The 24,314-nt window shown below is 38.2% G+C and overlaps 1 protein-coding gene across 3 annotated transcripts in view; it reads left to right on the top strand.

The window, feature by feature from the left end:
* ATAD2B (ATPase family AAA domain containing 2B) overlaps positions 1-24,314 on the top strand; it is an 83,362-nt gene that overhangs the window by 3,903 nt on the left and 55,145 nt on the right. For all 3 annotated transcript variants that reach the window (XM_082755899.1, XM_082755900.1, XM_082755898.1), the window contains exons 2-11: positions 11,619-11,773; positions 13,940-13,986; positions 15,025-15,178; positions 17,390-17,492; positions 18,035-18,143; positions 19,438-19,554; positions 20,112-20,187; positions 21,888-21,986; positions 23,199-23,310; positions 24,156-24,271. In XM_082755899.1, coding sequence (XP_082612025.1) covers positions 11,619-11,773; positions 13,940-13,986; positions 15,025-15,178; positions 17,390-17,492; positions 18,035-18,143; positions 19,438-19,554; positions 20,112-20,187; positions 21,888-21,986; positions 23,199-23,310; positions 24,156-24,271 — 1,088 coding nt within the window. The remainder of the gene's footprint in view (positions 1-11,618; positions 11,774-13,939; positions 13,987-15,024; positions 15,179-17,389; positions 17,493-18,034; positions 18,144-19,437; positions 19,555-20,111; positions 20,188-21,887; positions 21,987-23,198; positions 23,311-24,155; positions 24,272-24,314) is intronic.

The raw sequence follows: 24,314 nt of genomic DNA, 5'->3' as shown, positions 1-24,314 counted from the left end.
GCAGGCCAGCTTATAGCCATAAATAAAAACCTGGCCTTTATTCCTTCCCAGGTGCAGGACCCTGCGCTTCCCTTGTTGAATTTCAAGTGATTCCTCTCGGCCCAACCCGCCAGCCTGTTTAGATCCTGCTGAATGACAGCACAGCCCTCTGGGGCATTGGTCACTCCTCATAGTTTTGTATCATTCCAAGTCATAGATGAATAATTTTGGACACTACAGGCCTCCAACTAGATGGCAACCCTCTGAGACCTGTCGTGCAGCCAGTTCTCAATCCACCTCACTGTCCACTCGTCTACCTTGCACTTCCCGAGCTTGTTTATGGGCATATCATGGGAGGTGGTGTCAGAAGCCTTGCTGAAGTCAGGTAGACAACATCCACTGCTCTCCCAGTCTGTCCAGCATGATTTCCCTTCGGTGAATCCATGCTGACTTCTCCTGATCACCCTCTTGTCTTCCACATGCTTTGGGGTGGCCTCCAGGATGAGCTGCTTTCTGGGGATGGAGGTGAGACTGACCAGCCTGTAGTTTTTAGGTCTTCCTTCTTGCCCTTTTTGAAGTCTGGGCGATGTTTGCTTTCTTCCAGTCCTCAGGCAGCTTCTAGTCTTCGGGTTCAATCCTGTGTTGAGTTGCATATTAATAGCGCCCATTTTTGTTTGGTCGTAATGTAGAAGCAACACGCCTTCTGTGGAAATGGGCTGTAATGGCCTAAATGCCTTTATTGTTTTCTGTGTATTCCCTCAGTAGCCTTTCCTCATCTTGCAGAAAGCAATATTTGAAGAGTCAGCTGCTCCGCGTTACTGAGTGGCGGCCGAGATGAATACATGCGTGTCCGCTGAGCAGAAGCAAGATTAAAATTAACAAAATCCCTCACTAAATGGATCACGGAGCCAAGAAGTTTATTTTCTGAAATGATGTAATAGCAGAGCGCCACAGGGAGGGTACAGAGGGGGAAAACTGGGCTACGCTTTTATTCCCTTTTCCATCATTGATTTATAAACTACGTAACAAAGTTAAGCTGTCATTACATAAGATGCTGTTCTGCCTTTATATAAGTTGGCATAAAATGTGGGCATTTTTTTTCTTTCTATTACTAAAACTCGGGAAGTCCCCTGGGTTGATATTAAAGCTTTCTGATGAGAAAAATGCATCAAAATCCTCCGCGGTTTTCAGAAAGCAAATTGTGAAACAATGCTTGTAAATTCGGTGGGCTTTATTCAAACTCCAAAAGAGTCGAAGATACCGTGGCCGTAACTGGTTAACTCTGCTCTAGGGTAACTGTGATGTTTGCAGACATCACATTGTGATTGTGTTGTAATATTTGTTTGGCAATTGAAGCGTTTTTGTCAACATCTTAAAACACAGAAATGCTGATGGAGAGCAGGAATGAATTTGTTGTGAAATAAACACTTTTTAATCATGCCATTGTATTAGTTGGATGTTTTAGAAACGTATACAAGACTAACTTAATTAGGCAAGGAAGCATTAGCAGCGCCTTAAGAGCTACTTGAGGGCACTGTGGTGATTGTAACACAGGATCCTAGCTAAAAGTAGCACTGCCAACATCATTCAACTTGTGCAGTGGCAACATAGAGCTCTCCATTGTACTTAATTGCTAATAGGAACAAACACAGCCTTGGGATTGACATAAAGTGCTGTACTGTGGTCGAGTTTAAGGCTAAGCAGCATTTTTGTGTGCTGCAATCCCTGTGCATTTCTGCGTCTCTTACTGTAATTTCTCAGTCTGTGACAAAAAAATATTTTTTCCATCTTGGAAAGTGTGATAATGCATCTTCGGGAGCATAAACCCACTGCTGCATTTTACTCCTGAAAGAAGTCTTTAATGGTCAGCTATTGAAAACATATAAAGTGAACTTTAAAAAATACATATTATTATTTATTTTCAAGTACTGGCTTTAAACACGAGCCTTTGAGCTTTCTAAAAAATACTATTTTTCTTTCTGAAAAAGCGGGATTCAGGTTAATCTATTTTTTCTGAGTGCCTCCTTGCAAAGTGTCATGCACTGTGCTGGTTAGTCTGTAGTTTAGAATAAAGCTCTTAGAAAAAGTTAATGTTCCCTTCTTCCATAGGAAAAACTATACTTAGGGCAGCCTGCATATGAAGTGCTTCAAGGAAGAAGCTCCTCTTAAATACCTATATTAAAAAAATAATTATAAATTACAGTTACGAGTTTACACTGAGGCTACCCAGCACTTTCACAGTTCTTTGAATTATACCCTGAAACACAGAGCCTGGTGAAGTTATTCACAGCAGTGGCAGTTGAAGGCAGGTTCCCAGGAAAGCTCATCTTAGCAGCGAGGTAAGATGTAGGATTTGCTCCCTTTCCGTGGTCTGCTGCTCTTCTGGGACGCACCAGGAGAAGGTCAGTGATGTGAGACGAATTGCACAGCCTGCTCTTGGTAGGGTGGTACTGATACAGCTGTGACCGGGGGAGAAGGAGTAATTGGCGGAAGGAATCGATGGCCAAGCTTCTGTCAAAATATTTTATGATCAACGTTTGTAATCCTGTGCTTCCAGACCGGCGTCCTGAGTTAGGATTCCTAACGTGTGCCGTGCCAAAGCAGCGTGGGCCACTGTGAAAATGGAAAATTGCTCCTCGTAAGTGCACGCGGCTTGTCCTAGGAGGCAGTCGTGCATCTTGATCGAAACCCTGCCTTTGCCAAAATATTGCTATGGGGCCAGAAAAGGAAGCGCTGTAAGGACTAAACCCAGCGAGGGAGCGAGACCTCCAAAGAATGCTCAGGAAATGGTGTTGATGTTTGATGTGCTGCATTGCTTCCTCTGAACATTGGGTTTGTCCCAGAGTAATATTAATAAAAGCTGCTGCTTGAACCACCGTCTCTGGGTTCAAACATGAAGCAGAAGGCTTCACCGATTGTTGCGAGAGATCCCATGGCAGTTGTGCAAGAGTGGCATACAGCTTGGGGTTATAGAAGATAATTAGCTCAGGTAATTACATTCTGATCACCTACATTCCCCTGCAGTTTCAGTTGGATGTGGTATGTTTTTGCATAGCCTGCCCTAAATTGTTGAGTGTTTGCTGCGCTGTGGAAAAGTTTTCATTCCATTCTAGTGATGCTTTAAATTAGTCCTGCGTAAAACTCTGAAGCCCTCCTCAATCCAAAGCATCCAGCAGGAAGGAACCAGTGATGTGAAGCTTTCATTGCTCTTATTTTGTGTTTCTGTGACCGTTTCAAATGGCGCTGATTGTTCATTAGATATTTCAGCTCTAATATATTGCTTTGTGAGTGGTTCATATCACTCCTGAACCCACTTATCGCAAAGGGAGCTGACTGATTTTCATCCTTCTTCATGGTATTATTTATACTTTTTTGTACTCTTCATGCTTTGCTGCTTTTTCTAAATTTTTGTCTCCGAGTTTAGTGCTGCCTTTATTACCTTTGATGGGGTTTTCATGGTTTATTTTAACCGCTAATTGCTTTAAGTCGTTCAAGTGTTGTTTTGCATTTATACTTCCCTGGGTTCTGTTCCTGAAGAAGCTGAATTTCTTCTTGCTTGGTAGCCACTGAAACATCCCACTTCTCTGCTGCTTGTAAGGTTAATGTGTTACCTTCTGTCAGCATTTTCATTTTGAACCAAGAATGTGTGTGCTGGAGTAACTTTGACTCTAGTTTAACTAGGAATAAATGATGTAGCTTCAGTGCTTCTACCAGAAATATGGAACTCATGAGCTTGTCCAAAGTTCCTGCGCAGTTTTTGTAGCCTTTTCTGAATTTATTTATTTATTTTTTTAAATCTTTGTGATTCTAGCAATATATATGCATGACCTTCCTAGCTTAAAGCTTTGGTAAAAAGCTTCTGTCCAGCTGCGCACAGAGCAGATGCCTTGGTTTGGGCATTTTTGTGATCTGGAAAATGGGCTTGTTGCATTTCTCTAACATAGAGTCAATATCTTAATTTTAAGTGAATAAGTAGTCGAACTGAGCTATTAAAATAAATTGAAGTTTTTCTTTCTGTACACAGGGAAGATGTTACTTGCATCAGAATTCATTGCAATTCATCATTCCAAGTATTTAATGACTACTTTCTATTATTTCTCCAATTTATCTTTCAGCCCTTGAATATTGTTTATTATGACTTTAAATTTCAAGGCATTCATCTTGATATTTCATATTATATTTTTATACAGTGTTAGCTAGGTTTTACTTTTGAGATACTGTCTTTAAGTGCACTGTAGATAGAGGTGCTGGAAGTACTCCTAATCCTGTGTTTTTTAATACAGAAGGAAGGCTACCACTTGATTTGTGTTTTATTTCCTTGCTAAATTTGATGGCTCAAATACCTGGTCACATCCAAATGTTGAGAAACAGGATTGTAATCATTTGTAAAAGTTTGCATAAATATAATTTTGCTTTAAAGGACTTCAGCAATAGAATCATGGAAAGTGTTAATATGCATCTGACTAAAAACGTCTTCCTTCAGTGTTAAATGAGAAAGATCAATGCTTTTTAAACCTTCCCATGTGTGGATCTTCCAGAAAACCTTCAGGTGTGGACAGCAAACGAAGGCCACCCCTGGGCAGCCCTGCTCTTCTGGAGGTGTGTGATTTCCCAGGTGGTGCGAGCCCCTTGCTGTGCAGCTGCGAGAAGCAACACGCTCGCCAATGCTCGTGCCTGTCCGGCCATTTGATCGGCTGGATGGGGCTCAGGTTGCTGGTCCAGCTGAAAATGAAGCCTCCTCCCCACTTCCCCTTGCCTTGATTATCAGCTGGTGTTATAACACGATTATCAGCTGGAGACTCACAGCATCACGCCGAGTTCTGGGAAGGCACGAGAGGGAGGAGAGGAGCACGCTTGTGGTGGAGGGCTTGGAGAGGGGCAGTGATGAGTGGGACAGACCTCAGCTCTCTGCGGTCTCTGGCACAGTTTGGCAGAGGCTGTGTGTAGCAGACTGTCCCTCTCTTTCATGAGCCTACAAGCAGCCCATGGATTGCAAGAGTTTTTGGATGTCAGATCAAAAGCTGGCTTTCAGCAGCTTGTCCTTTCGGCGCTCAGCCTGCTTGGGAACAGGTGTCTGTGGTGCAGGCAGGGTGAATGGTCAAAAGCATGAAAACGCCCGAGAAACAAGTGGTGTAGGCAGAGCTTTCTATTTTTACCTTGTCAACTCAGAACTTTTCTCAAAAGCTTTCACATTTAATAAAAAAAAAAAAAAACAAATTTTGGAAGTGAAGAGCTCTAGGAAATAAAATGGCAATCTATTGAAAGAATGAAAGCGGATCTTCTCATGCAAAAAACGGTGTTTCAGATGAATGAGTCGGAAAGAATCTATTCTGAAAAAGTCCAGGTGAGGGGAGATCTTATATTCTTACGGCTTCTGCTGATGTAAGCATTGTTTACTGAAAAAAAATACAGAAATGGGATGATAAAAGAATATTGATCATCTTGCAATTGAGGCATTCTTTTCTATCATTATCACCGATGAAATTAATAGTTTTTAATCTATGATCATCAAGCACTTCTTAAGTGTGAATCGTATTTGCCCTTAACACCTGTGTTAAGGTCTGATAGATGGCAGTGTGCAAGTAAGTGGAAATTGGAGAATTGTGGCCAGAAGATGGGTTTTCTTAAGCCAACTTTGTCACTTTTCAAGCTGTCGGGAAGGTAACACGAGGTCCTTAATAAAACTTGAAGTTCTTAGTAAGGCTGTTAACGTGCTTTAATCCAAATACATTCTTTTACTCTGCTTCATGTCATTTGAAGGCCCAGGCCTGCAGTGCAAGGTGTGCTCCTGGTTTGAATACTGATTAAACACTTTCTACTACTAGAAAATGTGCAGTGAACTTAAAAGAAGGCATTCAACATAGATTTTGAAGGGGTTTGGTACGTTATTGTCAGTTGACTTCATCGTGCTCATGGTAGAAAGTTTGTTTTATCTAGTTACTAGTGCTTGAAACCAAACGAGCAAAGCTAAAAACAACTCAAAGGGGTTGTGAAGTCTTTGGATTTTTTGATTTTCTTTCCAGTTTATTATGCCAAGCCCAAAAATGCTTTGGGAAGGGTACCCAGTTCTTGCCTAGCTTTCAGCAATAGATCTGAAAGGAGGTCTTTAATGCAATAGAGGTGTAGAAGTTTGTATTTTAAGCTATGTTTTTCACCCTTTTGCAGAAACTGATAGACAAGGGAGAACGTGGCTTATCCAGAATCACAACGTAGACAGAGTGGATTTGGGCTATTTTATTGGCATGGTATGACATTATAGATTAAATACAGCAAAAGGAAAAGGAATTGTTAACCAAATAGTCATCTGAGGGCAAAGCTGAGTTATCAGCTAACTAATTGGTACCTGGGGACACCTTCACATGTTTTTTTCCATGACTGCAAGTTTTATTTTGGAAAACAACCATTTTTTTTTTTTTTTAAACCAGAGGAATAAAAATATTAATTAAATACCCTGAGTATGTACTTTCTTTTAATGAACAGCTTGTTTCCACATGGTCTTTGAATGAACTCGTAGGGGAAAAACCAGATCTTCAGCAGACAGTTTTTTGCATGTTTTATTTTTTTAAATATTAATACGGATTATTAATGTTCCGAGGCGTCTGAGAAGCTGTGTTATTTTTCACGAGCTGCATTTCAAATGAGGTCAGAAACAACTGGAAGACCTGGATTCGGTTTCTCCAAAGTGCGTAAAAATAAGTAGATCGCGAGATGTCTGAAGTCACTGGTGTCTTTTCAAAGAGTGAAACGAGGAGGAAAAATACTTCTAAATATCCAAAGCTAAAGGAGGACTGAAGCAAGTAGGCATTTGTGAAAACCTGTAGCTGAAACACATTTCTTCATTATGTTTATTTGGCTGTTTTTAATTAAGACAAAAGTAAATTTCGGGGTGTTGCTTGTTTGTTCAGTGAGGCAAGAAGAAGAACAGCTAATTGAAATGGGCTGCTTTTTACAAAATGCAGGGGAATAGGATTGATCAGTTGAAGATTCGATGCCAGTTGGCCTTAATTTCACATTTTAGGCATGGGAAGGGATCACAGATAAGAGAAAAACATGCTTATAGGAGCTGAAAGGATTAAAATAGTTGGTTCAAAACTCCTGTCTGATCTGTGAAGTTCTCTGAGCGATCATGGTAGCGTGCTGGGTGTGGTAGAGTTAGTCAGAGGAAGGGTGTGACCCACAAGATGTATGGCAAGGAGAGCAAGTTCAACCATGGTGGAAAACTCAAATGCATCAGCATGTCTGCCTACCTGTGTCTGAGTGCAGTTGGACTTGTGGTAGACCAGACAAAGGCTTTTTCTGAAATGGCGAGGTGTGGTTGTGGTCTGAGTGTCGTGTCATCCCTGCTCGAAGATGAGCTGAACCCATGCTCATGTACTTTGAGATGGCAGCGAGAGAGAGTTTGTGCTCCTCGTGTGTTACCGAGACTGCAGGATCACAGTTACCTTTGGACATTCAGACCAGGAGTAGGAATTCTTCAGGTATTCTTCTGGCCAGGAGATTCAACTTATTGAAAATAAATAAATACATAAAAATCCCCTCCAAAAATACCACCAAACCCAAACTGGCGATCTCTTCCACGAGCTCTGCGATATGCTAGAAATAATCTTTGTGTTTTAACTTGAAAATGAATCAGCTGTAATTCTTTATCTGGTCGATCTGTGTGATACACCTGAAGGCAACCACTTGTTGGTGAGCAGCTCCGTGGTGTGTGTGTCCTCCAGTCCTGCTCAAAGACTCGATCAGTTGGGTCACTTCTTTTCTAGGACAGCAGACTGAGAAGGAGAATTTAGTTTAATTCATGGATTTCTAGCTTGTGTTCTTTCAAAACTTGTCTCTAAATGTGATAACTGAAGTTGTCTTAGTATCAGGTTTTTATTTTGAGATTTATATAGGGGTGATTTGGAAGAGAAGGCTGCAGTAACACGGTGTGGTTCTTGTTGCACCTCCATGGATGTGTGTATTACGAGATGATAAACATCTCTCCATCTTTCTCCTCTTCATGCAAAGTAAAGAAAGCAGAGATAAGTATGCAGCTGTAATAATTTTATTGCTTTATTTGCTGTTTTTGGATTTGGTTACGAGATTGATCGTTACCACCATCCTGCAGCTGGCAGTGAAGTTGCGTTACCGGTGTGTGCCCGCTGCTGCTGCAAGGCTCTGGGTGCAGATTCTTAGCTCTGCAGCTCACTCAAAGTACTCCTTTGGCTGTCAAACTCAGTTACTCTCTTGAATACGAAGATGACAACGAGCACTGTTTCTCCATGCTAGACCAAGGATGTTGTCGTCTTAACCCGCTGGCCATTAGTGAGTCGCTGCTCGCAACTACGAGTGAGTTCCCGTCGGTGCCGGTGTTTGGTTAGGAGCTCTGAGGTCAGTGCGTTACTTTTGACTTCTGCAGTTACATTCCTCATTTCTTAATTCTCAGGTTTTGTGCTTTTATCACGCATTTTTCTTTCTAGTCCCAGAACATTTTCACGCTGTGTACTGTTAAGTAATAAGTTTCTGGGTTGAAACCGAAGTAGTGTTTTCAGTCATTCAAGGTATAAATGGTTTGCGACCCAGTTACTTGAGGGAGCAAGCAGAGTGCAGAGGCATCATTAGACCTCTTTTGCTATAAATGGGAGGAAGTGCTGGGGAGGCTGCTCTCTGTAAAGGTTTCTCAAATTGGAATTAATTTCTTTTCTTGTTCTCGCGTCTCCCAGTGCAGCTAATCTCTTGAGAGTAATGAAAACTCCATCTCCGTGTTTTACTGCAGGTAGCTGACGAGTCTGGTTGGCAGGCTGGGTGTGAGTTGATTCTCCAGAGCTTAATTTTTTTAAGAGCATTAAGTGGAACATTGAATTTGGATGCTTATTAATACGTGTACATTTTCAGTGATTTCTTTCTGTTGGAGCTTCGTTATTACCTTGCAGCAAGGTATTTTGTGTGTTAGGGGATCTACAGCAGCTTTGCTAACTGCAGGTAGGGTTTGGGCTTCACTGTCTTCAAATTTGGACTTGCTTTGTACTTGCACCTCGCTGGGACGTGACTGCTCACTGCATTGCCTTTGACCACTGCATAGTCAGGAGGAATAGAGGACAAACCAGGACCATCAGCTGATTTTTGAGCCTTCGGTTGAGAGGCAGGGAACTGGAGGACATGCAGAGAAAGGTGGCCATTGCAGACCTGGGAGGAGGAAAACATGCGTTATTAATTTCCCTGCTCACAAAATAGCTTTAATGTTACCCCTCATAAAGCTTCACTACTTGTTTGTTCCCCTTTCTCAGCTTCATTTTCTCGGCCTGGCCGAGCCGGTTTGAAACTGGTTCTGTGGCTTGCCTCGAAACCCTACTCCCAGCCCTGCACAGCCGCTCGGGTCATTTCAGAAAGCACCTCCTAAAACCGACTGCAGGAGGGCGTGCTAACACCTAGTGGGGTATTTATGCGAGTCCACAAATGAGCTTGTGGCTGGTCAAGGGATAAAGTACACGTACAAATGCTTACTGTGTTCAGAAGGGAATAAATACGGTGTTATAATAGGGAAAAGTCATTTTCTTGTGGGTGCTGGCCATCCTGCAAACTGTCTGGCTGTACACTGTGTTGTACAGTGGAGCTGCTCTATACACAGAAAGGGTGGTTGGTACCTGTGCTGTCACTTTGCCTAAATCCTAGCTTCTGATCCCAAATCCTGCTTTCTGTAATTTAAAGTTGTGCTCTGATCTTCTAGTAGAAGTATCACAAATAGTAGAGGGAAATTACCGCGCTTCTTCGGGAAGTGCATCAATGAGGAAGAAAACAGTGTTTCTGTTCTGTTTTGTTGCATTTGGTTTGTTGTCGAATTCCTAAGGCTGAATAGTAAGATAAACATCTTGCTTTCCCCGGGCTTACCTCAACAGGTAAACAACTGTAATTAAAACTACTTCTAAAATGGCATGCGAGCGTAGGCTGGTTAGAAGCTAATATGATACCTTTGTATTCAGTATTTTCAGTACTATTACAAGTATTTACCAATATTTATGCTATAAATAAAAATATATTCTATAAATAACAAAATATAATTAATACTGTATTTAACAATTTGTTATTAGTATAAGTATTTAAGTTAATATTAGTTTAAAAATGTCCTTGGGGATGAAATGTTTAGGTGTGATGTAGACAGCACGTTTCACTTGCAGCTTTCTGTTCTTGCTCTCACCTTTGCTATTTACTTGTGTTTTTTTTCCTTGTGTTATCTTTTATGTTTTTCTCATCTTTTGGTGAAATGATTCAGCTGACTAAGCAGGTAAGAAACTAATCCAGCTGAAGAAAAGCAAGCATCTGAAGCTGTAGTGGACTGGTTTGGTTTCTGGGTAGGTCAGATAAGCACCAGGATAAGATGGGGGGGTTGCAGTGGTGCTGCTGAGCCTGGGGTTCAGTGGTGCTGAGCTTCTTTGGGTCTGCTCTCTCCCTGCACTGCACCCATGCGGCTGGTTTTCTGTAGACTTTGCCACTTCCTATACATGGTGCTGTGACAGCCCTTCTTCCTCCTAAGTTAATCTTTTTTATTCCTCCCCCTTGGGTGCTCGAGAGATCCAGAATTTGAATGATTGTCTGTAGCGCAAAGCAGATGGTTGTTGCTGATGAGCCAGATGAATAAACTGGACTTCCACAACCATCTCCTTGCATACAAGTAAAACTATCTTTTTTTTTTTTTTCTTAGTTTGTCCTTGCTGACAGTTCCTGGACCTTGGTATTTGGAAATTGGTTGTTGCAGAAGAACATACATACATACATACATATATATTTTAACTCACAAGAACAATCTTGTTTTAAATTTTTGGTTTTCAGAGTCTTGCTTTTTCCTCCATAGCTCACCATGACAGCCTCAGATCCTCCTAAGTTGCCTGTCCGTGCACTACTTATGGACAGAGCTCTCACATAACTCCTCCTGTCTTCAAGTTTCTGTCTGTTACCACCAATAAGCCACAGAGGAAGAACTCTGGTAGTGTTGTGGTGCTTTTTCTAGGTGTTAGGACTGAAGCTTCAGTGTGTGTAACGCTGTTAACAATTACAGGAGACTAAAAGTGCCGTAGAAGTACGTCTGCTTGCAGTTGCTCCTCAGTTGCCTGTTTAGCAGTAGAAGGAAGGTATTGCAAAACTCTTGCAAGACAGAAGAGTGTAGTGTGACTGTTTAAGCACTTTAAGTACAAAGATAACGTCAGTGGGATAAATTCATGCCGTGTTTCTAAGTATCTTAACTTTCCTCAGTCCTTTTTTCTCTTTATTTCACAATTAATTCATTTTCAAGTAGGGTAGGGCTGGCAGTGTCATGTAGGAAATACAAAGTGCAGTGGGTCAGAGAACCAGAATGCTTGTTCAGGAAAAAAAGGTTCAAATATACAAACACTTAATAGTTCAAAGAAAATGTCTTTATAGTTTCCAGTAAAGTTTTCAGAATAAATATTTTTCATGTTTTGGGCAAGCCAAACACTGAGAGTTTGACAGGGGAGTGAGTTTAACCTTCGGAGTGCCTGGCTTTATTTATCATCAGTTACACCTGACTGTGTTTCCATTAACTAAAGTTATCTTCTACCAAGCTTATTCTTATTTTTTTTTTTTTTCTACAAGGACATATAAAAATGAGCCAATTAAGCGTGGTCTGATGCCTTTTTTCTTTTCAGAAAGATGAAGGCAGTGATGGTAGTTTGAGCGATAGCCACATATCTCCTCCCGCCAAACGTACCTCAAAACATGCTGATCCTGTGTGCAAAGACAAGTCAAAATCACGCAGCACTGGGCAGCGAGAGGAATGGAGCATCTCAACTGGACAGTCCAGGTAACTTGGTTACTAAGAAAAAAATGAAGTTCTGTCAGATTTTCCCATATTTTTGACTCGCTTTCTCTATTTCTGCAGTGAACTGCAGCTTACACTCGAGTGTATTTTTGAAGCATGCTATTTCATATAGTTTCCTTGTTATTTTAAGGCTCCAGGAACGGGGGTTATATCAGTCCTCTCATCTCTGTGCTTTCTTTCTATGCAAATGTGTGCTAAAATGGAAAGTAATTTTTATTTCATATGCAGTCTGAATTCTAGATTCCTGATACATCCAAGTTTAGTGACTTAATTGGTATTTTTGTGTACTTTGTCTATAAGAAGACATGACATTTTAATAAAGAAATCAGTATTTCTGCTGTCGTTAAGGAATAGATAATGGTCAAGTTTCTTTCCATTGTCATGTTCAGCCTCTTTTCCCCATTTGGCTATAAAGACTGAAGTAAACTATTATGTTTAATTAAACTCGAAACCATGCCATATTTTTATAACTCAGAAGAGGAGTAATTTATTTCATTTTCTAACTATTGATTAATAATACTTCCAAAAGCATTCTTGTGTTCACAAGATTACAGGTAATTGCGACATTATAGACTGTATGTTCCTGGGCCATGAACATTCAGTTAATAGTGATTCCTTTGTAGGTAATATTTCGTATTTCTGAACAAATTGGAGTTCTTACAACACTTGGTATAAAAGAGTGACTTCAATTCACTACAGGACAGTCATCTGCTAGGATGATGTATTTAGAAACTGTATAAACTGTAAAACAGATTATTATTTTTTTTTCTGTTTGCTTTTACCTTTTAAAACGGAATAAATCGAATATAGTATATTATGTGGCATGGTTGTCTAAAATGTACTGAAACTCATGCTTTTTGTGTACAGGTTTGTATTGTAGATATTAGAAATGCAAAGAGATAAAAAAAAAAAAAAAATAAATTCTTAATGCAGCTGGGAGAATTTAGATCGCTGTGTCAAATGAAATTTGGTCAGGATGCCAAAGCTCTTGTTGTTACATAGGAAGTGCCATGACATGTCCATGCGTCTGAGCTTTTTTGATTTTTTTTCTGCTAAAATCCAAAGTGCTGTGCCTAATAACAATCTTCAGTCTTTAAGACTTTTCCCAAGAGTTTTGTTGCTAAACCTTCATTATAATCAAATTTTACTTCTTCAGTTGTGGTTTCTAAAAAACTTAAAATATCTGACCAGAAGAACGTTACTGGAAAGTTGGATGTGCACATTATACGTAAACGAGGCTTTCTGTGTTGCTACCTAACCCTTGCAAAAATCCTTAGGTTACCTTTGTTTCATAAGTGTTACACATTTCTTAGGAAAATAATAGCAGAAGCCCACATCTTCTATTCTTCCATTAAGTTGACTTCTTTCTGCCGTGTTGAACTCTTGGTCGTGTTTAAATTCATTTAGTATTACTAAGATTTCCCCTCTTTTTCCTCTTCCCCATCAAATTCATTCTAGCTTTTCAGTTTGAGAACAGGGTGTTTCTTCCTATCCAGTACTGGTGTGCAGTCTATGCTACAGTTCACTTGTCTGTAAAATACTCGGTGTTTCTGAGGGTGGAAGAGAGATTAAAATATATATATTTTTTCCTTTTGTGTGACTTATTTTCCCTTTTCGTGTAACAGTATTGACAAGTTTTTGTTAACAGTCTGTCAATAACTGTAGAGTTCTTGTTCATTTGTATTCTATGCTAAAGATTCTCTCAGACTGTCATAAATCAGATTTTTTCATTTTTAAAGAGAAAAAGTGAACAATTGTTTATGCACTAAAATTTCAGAAAACTGCAATATGTTGTTTTCTCAATCTATGAACTAGTAGAATAAAGTTAATTTAAAAATAAGGACTATCAGAGATTGATAGAGGAGGACTAATAAAAAAAATAAGGGACTAGTAAAAGAGATGTTTGGATAATAGGGGGGTTTCGTATAATTGGATTTGGCAGTTTTGCACTCATTCCAGTGTTGGGCATGAAGCAGGCTTCAGAGACTAAGAGTCTGCTCTTAGTTTCACAAAGGTTTTGAAGTCATGGTTTATTGTGCAACGTTTTTAAGTTGGAGTTAACTTTTAAAGTTTTATTTTCATTGTGTAACTTTTGCTTGGCTAAGAAATGAAAACATGATTTGTATTTCTAATCTAATTGTTTCCTAGGTTAACTTCTCAGCCTGGTGCTACACTACCAAATGGACGTAGCTTATGTAAGTGTATTACAGCCAACTCTTTAGTATCTACTTTTACATTTAATGATTTTATGTCAGTGGTTTTCGGTTGCATATATTTTTAATAACTTTACTGATTACTCGTTTTGACCCAAAAGTTTACTGTTTTGGCTCAGTTTCCTTCTGTCAACATCTTGGATGCTCTCTATGGACATGGGGAACATTCTCAGATGAAATTCCATTTCTCTTCTCAATTCAGACCTCTTGGCCATGATCTCGATGTCTTCCTTAATTACCAAATTTACTGTTAGGGACTAATTTTGGCCTTCCTCTCCCAGCTGGTCTCTTTAATTTACTTACTCTTTTTGCTCGTTTAAGATTTGGCCTTCTGTGGTTCTTAACATTACTTACTCCGTTATTGCTCTAGAGAGACCTGCCTTGTCTGCAGCTCCTCCTACCTTGGAACAGCTTTCCTCTTTGCTTCTACTGTTCAAACTCACCATCTCATTTCATAACTCGGCTAAAACCATGCTGTCTTTCATGTCCCCTTTTCATAAATGGTCTCATTTAATTCTGTGTTGACTCTGTAAATGTTAACTCATTAAGCATTTTTGGTATTTTTTTATTATTTATTGTGGTGCCTAAGGAACAATCAGGAGTGGGATCCCTTTTTGTTTGGCACTGTACAGAGTAGCTGGTACATTGTTTGTGAAATCAATGTGTTGTATCTGACCTTTTGGTATTGCATTTGGAGGACTCAGAATTGAAACTGGGGGCCAAGTGTGCATTTTAGTATTGATGTTGACGTAAAAAATATTGAGTGGATATTTGAATATCAAATTTTTATCTTAAAATAAGATCTACAATATAAGGAAACAAGCTCGAGTCTGAAGAAATAGCTTGAAAAACAATTTTGATAGGAATTATATATATTTCTTTAGTGTATATAAGGGTGCTTGTATTGTGCTCCTTAGTTACTTCTGGTATATTGTTCTTGTTAAGTATTCTGCTTATTAATTCTTGTTTGTGAAAATGTTGTTTCCTGCATTTTAAAGTAGTAATACAAATTTCTCTTAGCTCTCAAAAGCCATCCCCTTCGAGGGGAAAAAAAGGGAGATGGGGACCATGCTTGCATAAACGGAGATATAGAAGTCAGAAAAAGTTGTCGGTCCAGGAAAAACAGATTTGAAACTTTGAATCAGAGTTTATTGTTTGATCAGCTAGTAAACAGGTATGTGGGGATACTTCAGTTGTATTCACAAAGCATCGTGATGATTTTTAATGAAGTTAGAAAACCCTGTCTTCCAGTGCCATCTCTGTGTTTGACTGTGAGACCGTAACAGCGTGGAGGCAAGCCAGGTCGTGGTGTGAGTTAAAGGCTGGCTCCTGTGCTGCCACTGCCAACGTTACCCATGCACTAAATGCAAAGTAGCTTACTGGGCTTGTGCTGAGGAGTAAGCTGCTTTGTGTTTACCCCTGGATAAAACCGTGTGCGTTGGCAGTTACTGCAGAGTGCCTAACGTGCTGGAAATCCACACCCTGGTTTGTCTCCTAGTAACCTGTTTATGTAGTGATACCTAAATGTGATGTAAAGTAGTAATTAGCAACAGCACTTGGAAAGCTTTCTAGATCTTGCCTGTATGATTTTGATCATAAAATATCAAAAGTGTGTAGCTTTCTTTTTTGTTGGTTTTTTTTTTATTTTTTATTTTTTATTTTATTTTTTTTATTTTTTACCATTTGTTAGTAATTCACACAGGATTGGTGTCACTTTTTGACATTTACTGTGCAGACAAAGTAGGTCAGAGAGGGAGGCACGGTCTGGTCTGAGCACAGGAATGGGAGCCAGAAATATTTTGGTGAAATATTATTTCTGTGTGGCCCTGGGCAGGTCACTTAATGTGTGTCAACTTTCCCACCTGTAAAATGGATTTTAATAGGCACATCTGTGACAGATTGCTTGCTAGTGCTTGAAAAATTATTTATGCATAAACATTTAATTGCCAAGTATGATCTTTATTGCTAAATGTATTCTGTTGAGTTTTTTATTAATTAAACATTCTTTTCAATTTACCTAGTAACTACTTGGTATCAGTTTACAAATTCATATTCAGTTACATTTATTTTTCTAGTTGCAATTCAATTTCCCCCCTCTTATCAACCATAGGAAAAAGTCTACCATGAAGATTGTAATTTGATAAGATCATGGTACTCAAAATCTACATGAACTTCTACTGATAACTGTGTGTCCAATAATCATTGGAGGTTTTTAAGAATAAGTTAGGTAAACATCTGTCAGCAGTGATTTAAGTATTGTTTAGTTTATTCTTGCCTGGCAAAGTGGGTGGATTTCTCTAACCCCCCGACCCGCAGCCCTGTTTTCTTTGATACTGAGTTATAGCATAATTTTACTTGAAGTAGTAAATGTCACACATCACAGATACTTGAGAAGAATTGTTTGAAATGGAGAAGGGCACTCATAACAAAATCTTGACTTTTTTTGACATCCGTGGACTACTTTCTAGGCAGGGTTTCACTCTTCAGATTTACTTTTAAACAGCTTGAAAGGAAGGAAGTGAAAATTTCTGCCTTCTTACAATTACTATACAGTTATAGTAGAATTCCAGAGGAAATCTATTACAATCACCATAGAAAGCAGTAAATAGGTGGTCAGAGCAGGTGGCCAAATATTTACCTTACTTTGTGTAATTCCCTGTTGTTTTCTTCCGTAGCAATAAAGTGTTTTGGACAAGGTTCTAAATCACATACCAGCATTGTTTTGCAATCTGTTTACAAATGCTTCAGATAATGAAAATGTAGTCTAATTAAATAATAGATGAGAAGTGGTAGAGTAATGAGCTCAAATAACGAACGTTGAAGCTCTAGGTGTTACTGATCTAACAGTTCTAAAATCCTTTATTTATTGGTGTCTCTCTGAGACCAGGGTAGGAGGATATGTAGCTTACAGGGTGGAGACATTGACTGCTTTCCCAGTATTATAATTAGTGGATAAAAAGCTTTACTATCTTACTCTGCAGATCTGACACCTTCCTAATCAGTTGCAAATTTGTATGCTACAATCTGCACTGAGCAAAAATAGACTTGAAAACATTATAACCTAATTTGAACCCATAGCATTAGCACTTCTTCTTATGCATACTTTTTAGTTTATATTCTGTAGGTTCATCTTTCAATTTTCTTTATTGCGGTTAGTGTTGTACTTAACTGATTGATAGATTCAGGAAGTGACCTTAAAATTTTCACATATTAAGCCATTTTTATATTTAGTCAGCTTGCAGACCTTGGAATAGCCATAACAGACCATAAAAATAGATATGTTAAGCTATTGCATACTATGTGGAAAGTTCTGCATGCCTACTATTTTAAGGCTGATTTTTATTTTTTTCTCTATTTATTTTGCTAACTGTTGCATATATTTTAGTACTGCCGAAGCTGTCCTACAGGAAATGGATAATATTAACATCAGGAGAAATAGGCGGTCTGGGGAAGTAGAGCGGCTGCGAATGTGGACAGACACAGAATTTGTAAGTGCAGTGTCTCATCTCTTGGATAAAAGTACTACGAAAAGGGGAACATGTTTGTTTTCGTAATTCCCATGCTTTTGTTGGTAGCTCTGCCAAAAGGTTTCAGATCCTCATCAGCGGATAACATTAAAAAACTTGATAAACTCAGAAGAAAATTCACAGAAGTGATATGTATGTTGGTAGAATGTTAAATCTGATGAATTGAATTGACTGCCGTGCCCTCGTGATGTGCTGTGGTGGTCCTCCTTTGGTTTGAAGCACAAGCAGGTAGTCTGAAAAAAGGACCAAGGGCTGTTATCTACTTTGTTCTCTAAAGTAGCCTCATACTGATTACTAACGATGTATTAGATAGTATAGAGGGGTTTATTTTACCACCCATTAAATTTGAAAATATTGTTTTTGTAGCCTACTTGTGGAAGGCTCTGTTGAAAAAACAGTTGGGGGCTAGAAATTGGATGTAGTATTACTTCCTGAACTGTGGGCTAACAACGTAAGTGATGTGGGACAGTTACTGACAGAGGTGTATGATATTTTTATTACAGGAAAACATGGATATGTATTCTCGAGTGAAAAGGAGGAGGAAATCACTGAGGAGAAATAGCTATGGGATTCAGAACCACCACGAAGTGTCCACAGAAGGCGAAGAAGAAGGTACGGATTGTATAGGATTATAAAGCTTTGTCTGAAATAACTATAAAACAAAACTCTCCTGAACATAAAATAGCAATATATTACGCTACAGAAAATAATTTGGTTTTGGATCTGGATTTGGAATTATTTAATTGACCAATTAATAAAAGTATTGTGGGTAAGTAAACACTGAAAAAGTTAAAATTTAGGGATCTCTACAAATAGTTTTCTTTAAACAAAGCAATCCAAATTTATCTGAAGTAAGTAGAAAAAAGCTTGTTTTCTAAATATGTGTATTCTACATTCCCTTCCTCTTGTTTCCTGTAATACAAAAATAATGGAAACTTTCCTCATATTCCCTGTAACAGTCCTCTGTGTTGAAATCAGGATGTGGTACATGTAGCCCACAGCTCTGCGTGTTCTAATTGACTCGCTATTTCTCATACAGTGGATGACTGTTACCAGAAAGACTGTGTAATTGTCATCTCTGCATCTTACTTTTAATGAAAATATTAATTAAAAGTCTCTATTTTCTATCCATCTACTAAGTTTTGGAAAATGTGTAGAAACTATTCTATTTGAAATTCTGAATTCCTTTTAAAAATTGTTTGCAATTGCCCAACGGGTTAAAATTTATTAGAGAATGAAGGCATAATGGCCAACTCTAATGGCATGATCAACAGCATGCTTGGTTTCCTTAGGAAACCAGACTCAAACTTGACTTAAGGGATCCATACAGGACACAGCATAGTGTCTTTTGATTTTTGAACTAAAACCTTGCTGTAGGTTATTTGGTCTTTCCTAGTTAGTAAGAACACAGTCTTAATTCTGAGGTCCAGGGACAGAAATAGTGTTCATATTAATAGATGGATCTATGTGGTAACTTTATTATAGTGTGTTGCTTTGGTCTGTGTAAAAGTGATACTGTGGATCTTAAAATTAGAGTTATTTTTGTGCTATGTCAAATATTTGATGTTCCCAAGCAGCTATGGGAAAAGAGAGAAGAAAGGCATTTTCTTAAATTGAAGGATAATTACTGAAGGAAACAGATGACAGATATTTGCAGTTCACAGCTAAAACTAATTTGGTTATACTTTTCTTTCTGTTGTTTTTCCAGAACCTTCTGTGGGAAACTGAAATAAGTTTTTACAATAGGCTGTAGATTTGTCTTGGTCTTCAAATTCCTAGTGATTTACAAATCAGTGCTAATTAGTAGGAGGGGGATAGTTCTCAATGGCCATTAAAATGTTTAGGGTGAGGATAGTTCTGGCATCAAGAAGATGAGTTCTGAAGTTTTCTCTCCACCCCCCAACAGAGTCTCAGGAAGAAGATGGAGATATCGAAGCAGAAGAAGCTGAAGGAGAAGAAAACGACCGACCGTATAATCTAAGACAGAGAAAAACTGTTGAAAGATATCAGGCCCCTCCAATAGGTGAGTAACTAAGACAGTGCTTGTACAGTTCTGCTTTTCTGACTTCTAGGAATTTCACGGGTGTGGGAAGGGAAATTGGATAACTGCTCCTTATCCCTAAAAGAACTCCCATGCAGTGTTTAGTGACTTTCATTCTTGCCTCTGTTTTAGTTCACCATGTGAATGTGACTACTGAGAACAGTGGTTAAGTGTGGATTTTGGTAGTATCTCTCGTGCTTGCTGCCTCATTGGACTTTGCACATACTGTCATACGCTGGGCTCAGGGTTGCAAAGAATTTGACAAAAATTGAACTCCACCATCTAATAAATAATGACATAGCAAAGCTGCTGATTTCTTTGCCTCTTGAGTGATAAAACTAATTCATAACTAGATAAATTGCATAGTGGCAGTTGCCACATTTTGCAATGATGAGAAATTTCTTTTCTTAATTTGAGCTAATGGAGAAAACAGTGATAAAATTATTGGTAAGGGAATAATCTACCATTTTTGCAGCTGCATTTAGATTAGTTCATTCTTTTTTAACTGATGTTACAAACCTGTAACTTCTCTTACTCAGTGCCAGCTCACCAAAAAAAGAGGGAAAATACACTGTTTGATATTCACAGATCTCCTGCGAGAAGAAGCCATATCAGGTAAATGTCAGTCTTTTGGTACGTAGTTGTTTACTCCCCTTAAGTATGATTCTATTAGCTTCTGATTTTCAAAATATTCTTGAGTTGTATGTTTTCACTCATGCATATGAAGGGGTCTTGAATCGTATCTCAGGTTCAAATCCTGATCAGCATACAGAAGTGAATTTCACAGCGTTTCATGAAGCTTTTTTTAGAAGCTTTGTGATGAGCAGTCTGGAAAGTGACTGGAAATGGTTGTTTTGCCAGTACTGGAACAAGAATTCTGCACTGCACACCAGATTTTTCTGTAAAGGCTTTTATTTAGTGTTCAATTCCAAAGCAGCAGTTTAGATAATGTCCATTTTCTATTCTAGAAGAAAAACTAAGTCAGAGTGGTTTTTTGTTTGTTTTCTTCTAGTTCAAGTTCCATCTGAGTAGTATTAGCAATTTAACATAAAGTTAACCAAACATGATTTTTGACTTGGATCTTTCGTGTCAAAGAAGTCTGTAACGTACCAAGTTCTCTTGTGAACACTCAAAAAGATTTATTTAACAAAATAGATGAGTTTTTGTAAAAACAAACTTACTCAGAGCCTAAAAAATTTTAACTCTGTAGCAGGATCTTAGGGTTCTACAAGTTTCTTTGTAATATAAATAATGTATAATTTTGAGGAGAATTTTATTTCTTGTAGTGTATGTTTTGTTGGATGATCTCTGAACTTTTAATTGCTAGTGAGATGTAAAGAGTTTGGAGGCAATTATCCCTTTAGCTTTAACATGTTTATTGCTCCTCTTCCATTTTATCTGTATTTCTCTGGGTATTTTACACTTCTACAGAAGTTCTCTCCAGTTGCATAATGTTCTTTTTGATACATTTTTAAATGCACTTAATTTTTGATCATTTTGCTGAAAAGTGTTTTGCCTAATTTTCCTTTGGCAAAAAATAGCTCATCAATGTATTATCATGTTCATACAAATGATGAAACTCTCACTGTATTCACTAAAAAGACATTAGTTTTCCTATTAGCTGATTCTTCTTAGTTCATGCAAAAAAAAGAGCTTTTTCAAACACACGAGTATTTTTGTGTAGAGAGGATGTAATAATATGCATTATCTAGTATTTTGAAAGAGTATTCTGAAATACTGTCATACTACAATAAGAAATGGGTTGTGCATACTTTGAACAGTAATTTTACTTAGATTCAGAAGTTAAACTAGTGTAATACTTTGTAAAGCTGCTGCTGTTCTGCTTTAACCTCATAAAAAGAGAGCATATGCTTTAGGAAGTATGGAATATTTTGAAAGAATAGAGGAAAGTATCAAACTGAGTAAGGAGACCTTGATATTTCTGTTATGATAAAGTTGGCTAAGGGTTGGAAGTTTCTACGTTGCTGTTTGAACTCAACCATGTGAGGACTGACTACTTAGTCACATTTGTTGAAGTAACATGGACTGGATTTTATAGGGATCTACTGCTATAGGAATGTTCATGTTGATATTGGACATCCTTGAGACAGTAAAAATGACGTTTCTGCCCTGCTCCCTCCCTCCTGCTCCCCGGGTATTTTGATATCTTCTTAATAAAACAAAAGTTTGCATGTGTGTGTTAAATGTGAACAGTACTGTATTTGATGTTACAATTTTGTTTTGTAAAAAAATCAAAACAGGCTGTACAACTGTGAAAAGGACTGAGCTTTGTATTTATTTTGATATTTAAATAGGAGAAAGAAGCATGCCATTCACAGCAGCGATACCACTTCGTCAGATGAAGAACGTTTTGAAAGAAGAAAATCTAAAAGCATGGCCAGGGCAAGAAATAGGTATCAAAATATCTTTGGTCTTTAGGAGTGTTTTATTCTTATTATTCATCAGAAAATCTGCTGAAAATAAGTTAGTATTTTATCGGTTCTGCAGACTTTTTGGTTCCACCTTGGATTGCCTGCAGCCATAGTGTAGGAGGATTGCTACTTATATATTAACGTAGATTTTGAAGTCTTTTGAAGAGATAATTAACAACAGTGATAAAAAAGATCCAAAGATTAAAAAAATAATCTGTTTCATTCGGCTGTCTTACAAGACATAACTTTGTCAGTTAAAATGTATTTTTATTCTTGGTGTAAAAACAGAGTAACTAGATTTACGTTGGTACTTGGTCCCAATTACTTCAGGTGTAACTTCAGGTGTACTCCCCAGTGCTGACTCTTCATATCTCTTACTGTTCTGTAACAATATGTACATTCTACACACGCAACATACAGTCTTTTTACCTTGCATTTTCCTACCAGTTATCTAAAAGTGGAAGATCTATAACACCTGTCAGTAAATCTACTTAGATATATTTGTAGGAAGACTGTTTTCTTTTTATGCTCTTCTTTTTCTATCTCTCGTTTGCAATATCATTCCTTTTTCCAACCTAATGAGTTCCAAAGACATGTACAACTATCAAAAGTGTAATTGCAAGTGTAACTGGTATGTTACTGGTACCTTTCTTTCTCCCTTACTCTGTGTATTTCGCCTGGTTTAGTACCTGTGTAAGGACTTGAAGCTTCTTTGAATATGCCGAGAAACTGAATCAGGTGCATATGATTAAGGATGATCGGAGAGTGCACCTTTTTTGCTCAGCTTTTTTTGTGTTAAATCAAAATAGTGTCCAGTCTTACTCTCCAGAATGAAATACATATATGCAGTCATAACACTATCTTTAAGGAACTACCAGATCTGGAACAATAATTACCAAAATAACAAGATAAATTTGGTTACCTCATCAAACCAGGAAGTTTCTTTTTAGGTACTCTGTTTTTATTGATACACAGAAGAATTAGTTCTAGAATTCTTTTATCTCAGTCTTGTAACTAACTTTTTTTTAGTAATAGTTTTGAAATTGGATGAGTAAGTTTAAGCGATTGCATGAAAATTGGTTAGCTTGATGTCTGTTTTAATTTAGTGGAGGAAGCCATTCAATCTCTTCTCTCTGTCCATTCCCTCAAAAATACTAAAACAGAACAATATTTTTTGTCGTTGTGGTTGAACAGGTGCCTACCTTTAAACTTCAGAGCGGAAGACTTAGCTAGTGGAATCCTACGAGAACGTGTGAAAGTTGGGGCAAGCTTGGCTGATGTTGACCCTATGATTGTTGATAAATCGGTACGTTCAGTTAAAACTTCTTTTTCCTTCCCCCAGTTATGCATAAGCAGAATTCACTGTAGTTTCTCATTAGCGTTGAAGTTAATTCATTATATACTCTTTGGTCTATTTTAATTGTTCTAAAGCTGTTGTCTGTATTATTTTGGGCTATAAAGCATTTGCTTCTGGCCTGTAGCTGCCCATCAGGCTGCATACATACCATCAATCAGCTCAAATACCAATTTTTCAGCTGTATTTCTTTATTTACAGCCAGTTTTTGATTACTTGTAATACTGGAAGCTGTGATATCCTGAGCAGTGCAGAAACAGGTGTATTGACCACCTGGGGTTGTCCATGGTGCTAGCCACGTTGGTACTGTGCGGACCTCACACAGGATGTCGGTGTGGATCTTCAGTATCCTTGCTGACAAATCCGACTAAAGGGAATGTAGTCCAGGAACCCTCAGCTTGGCTTAGCAAAAAAAAAAAAAAAAAAAATTAGAAACGATGTACACTAGTTTATGATGTGTGTTTGTGGAGAAGCTGCTGAATTAGTAGTAGAGCTGATCCACCGTCCAGAAGTATTTCAAGTATATTTATGTTACAGTGTGCCTGGGTTTAAAAATGCTCTCCAACGTGGGCTGGATTTCTGTCCAGGCATCCCTGGCACAGTTAGTTTGTGAACCAGTCACCTGGGTAACTGAGAATTAACTTTCTCAACTTTTTTATACTTGAGATGTCTTCTATTTTAATATTTTTTGATGAATGCATTGCTATTTGCAATTCTTTTTCCAAATGCACTGGTTTATAAGTAAAGGTTTTTTTGTGAAAAGCCATTGCTAATATGGACTTTGCTTTTTTTCCAAGGTGCGTTTTGATAGTATAGGGGGATTGAGCCATCACATCCTTGCACTTAAGGAAATGGTAGTGTTTCCTCTTCTCTATCCAGAAATATTTGAAAAATTCAAAATCCAGCCACCAAGGTAGGTATATTTGCTCTTGTTGTATTTTGATTTCATTAAACTC

The sequence above is a fragment of the Aythya marila genome (assembly GCF_965140915.1).
Source record: "Aythya marila genome assembly, chromosome: 3".
NCBI classification, from domain to species: domain Eukaryota; kingdom Metazoa; phylum Chordata; class Aves; order Anseriformes; family Anatidae; genus Aythya; species Aythya marila.
Note: the sequence above shows the minus strand (reverse complement) of the source record. Positions and strands in the feature narration are given on the sequence as shown.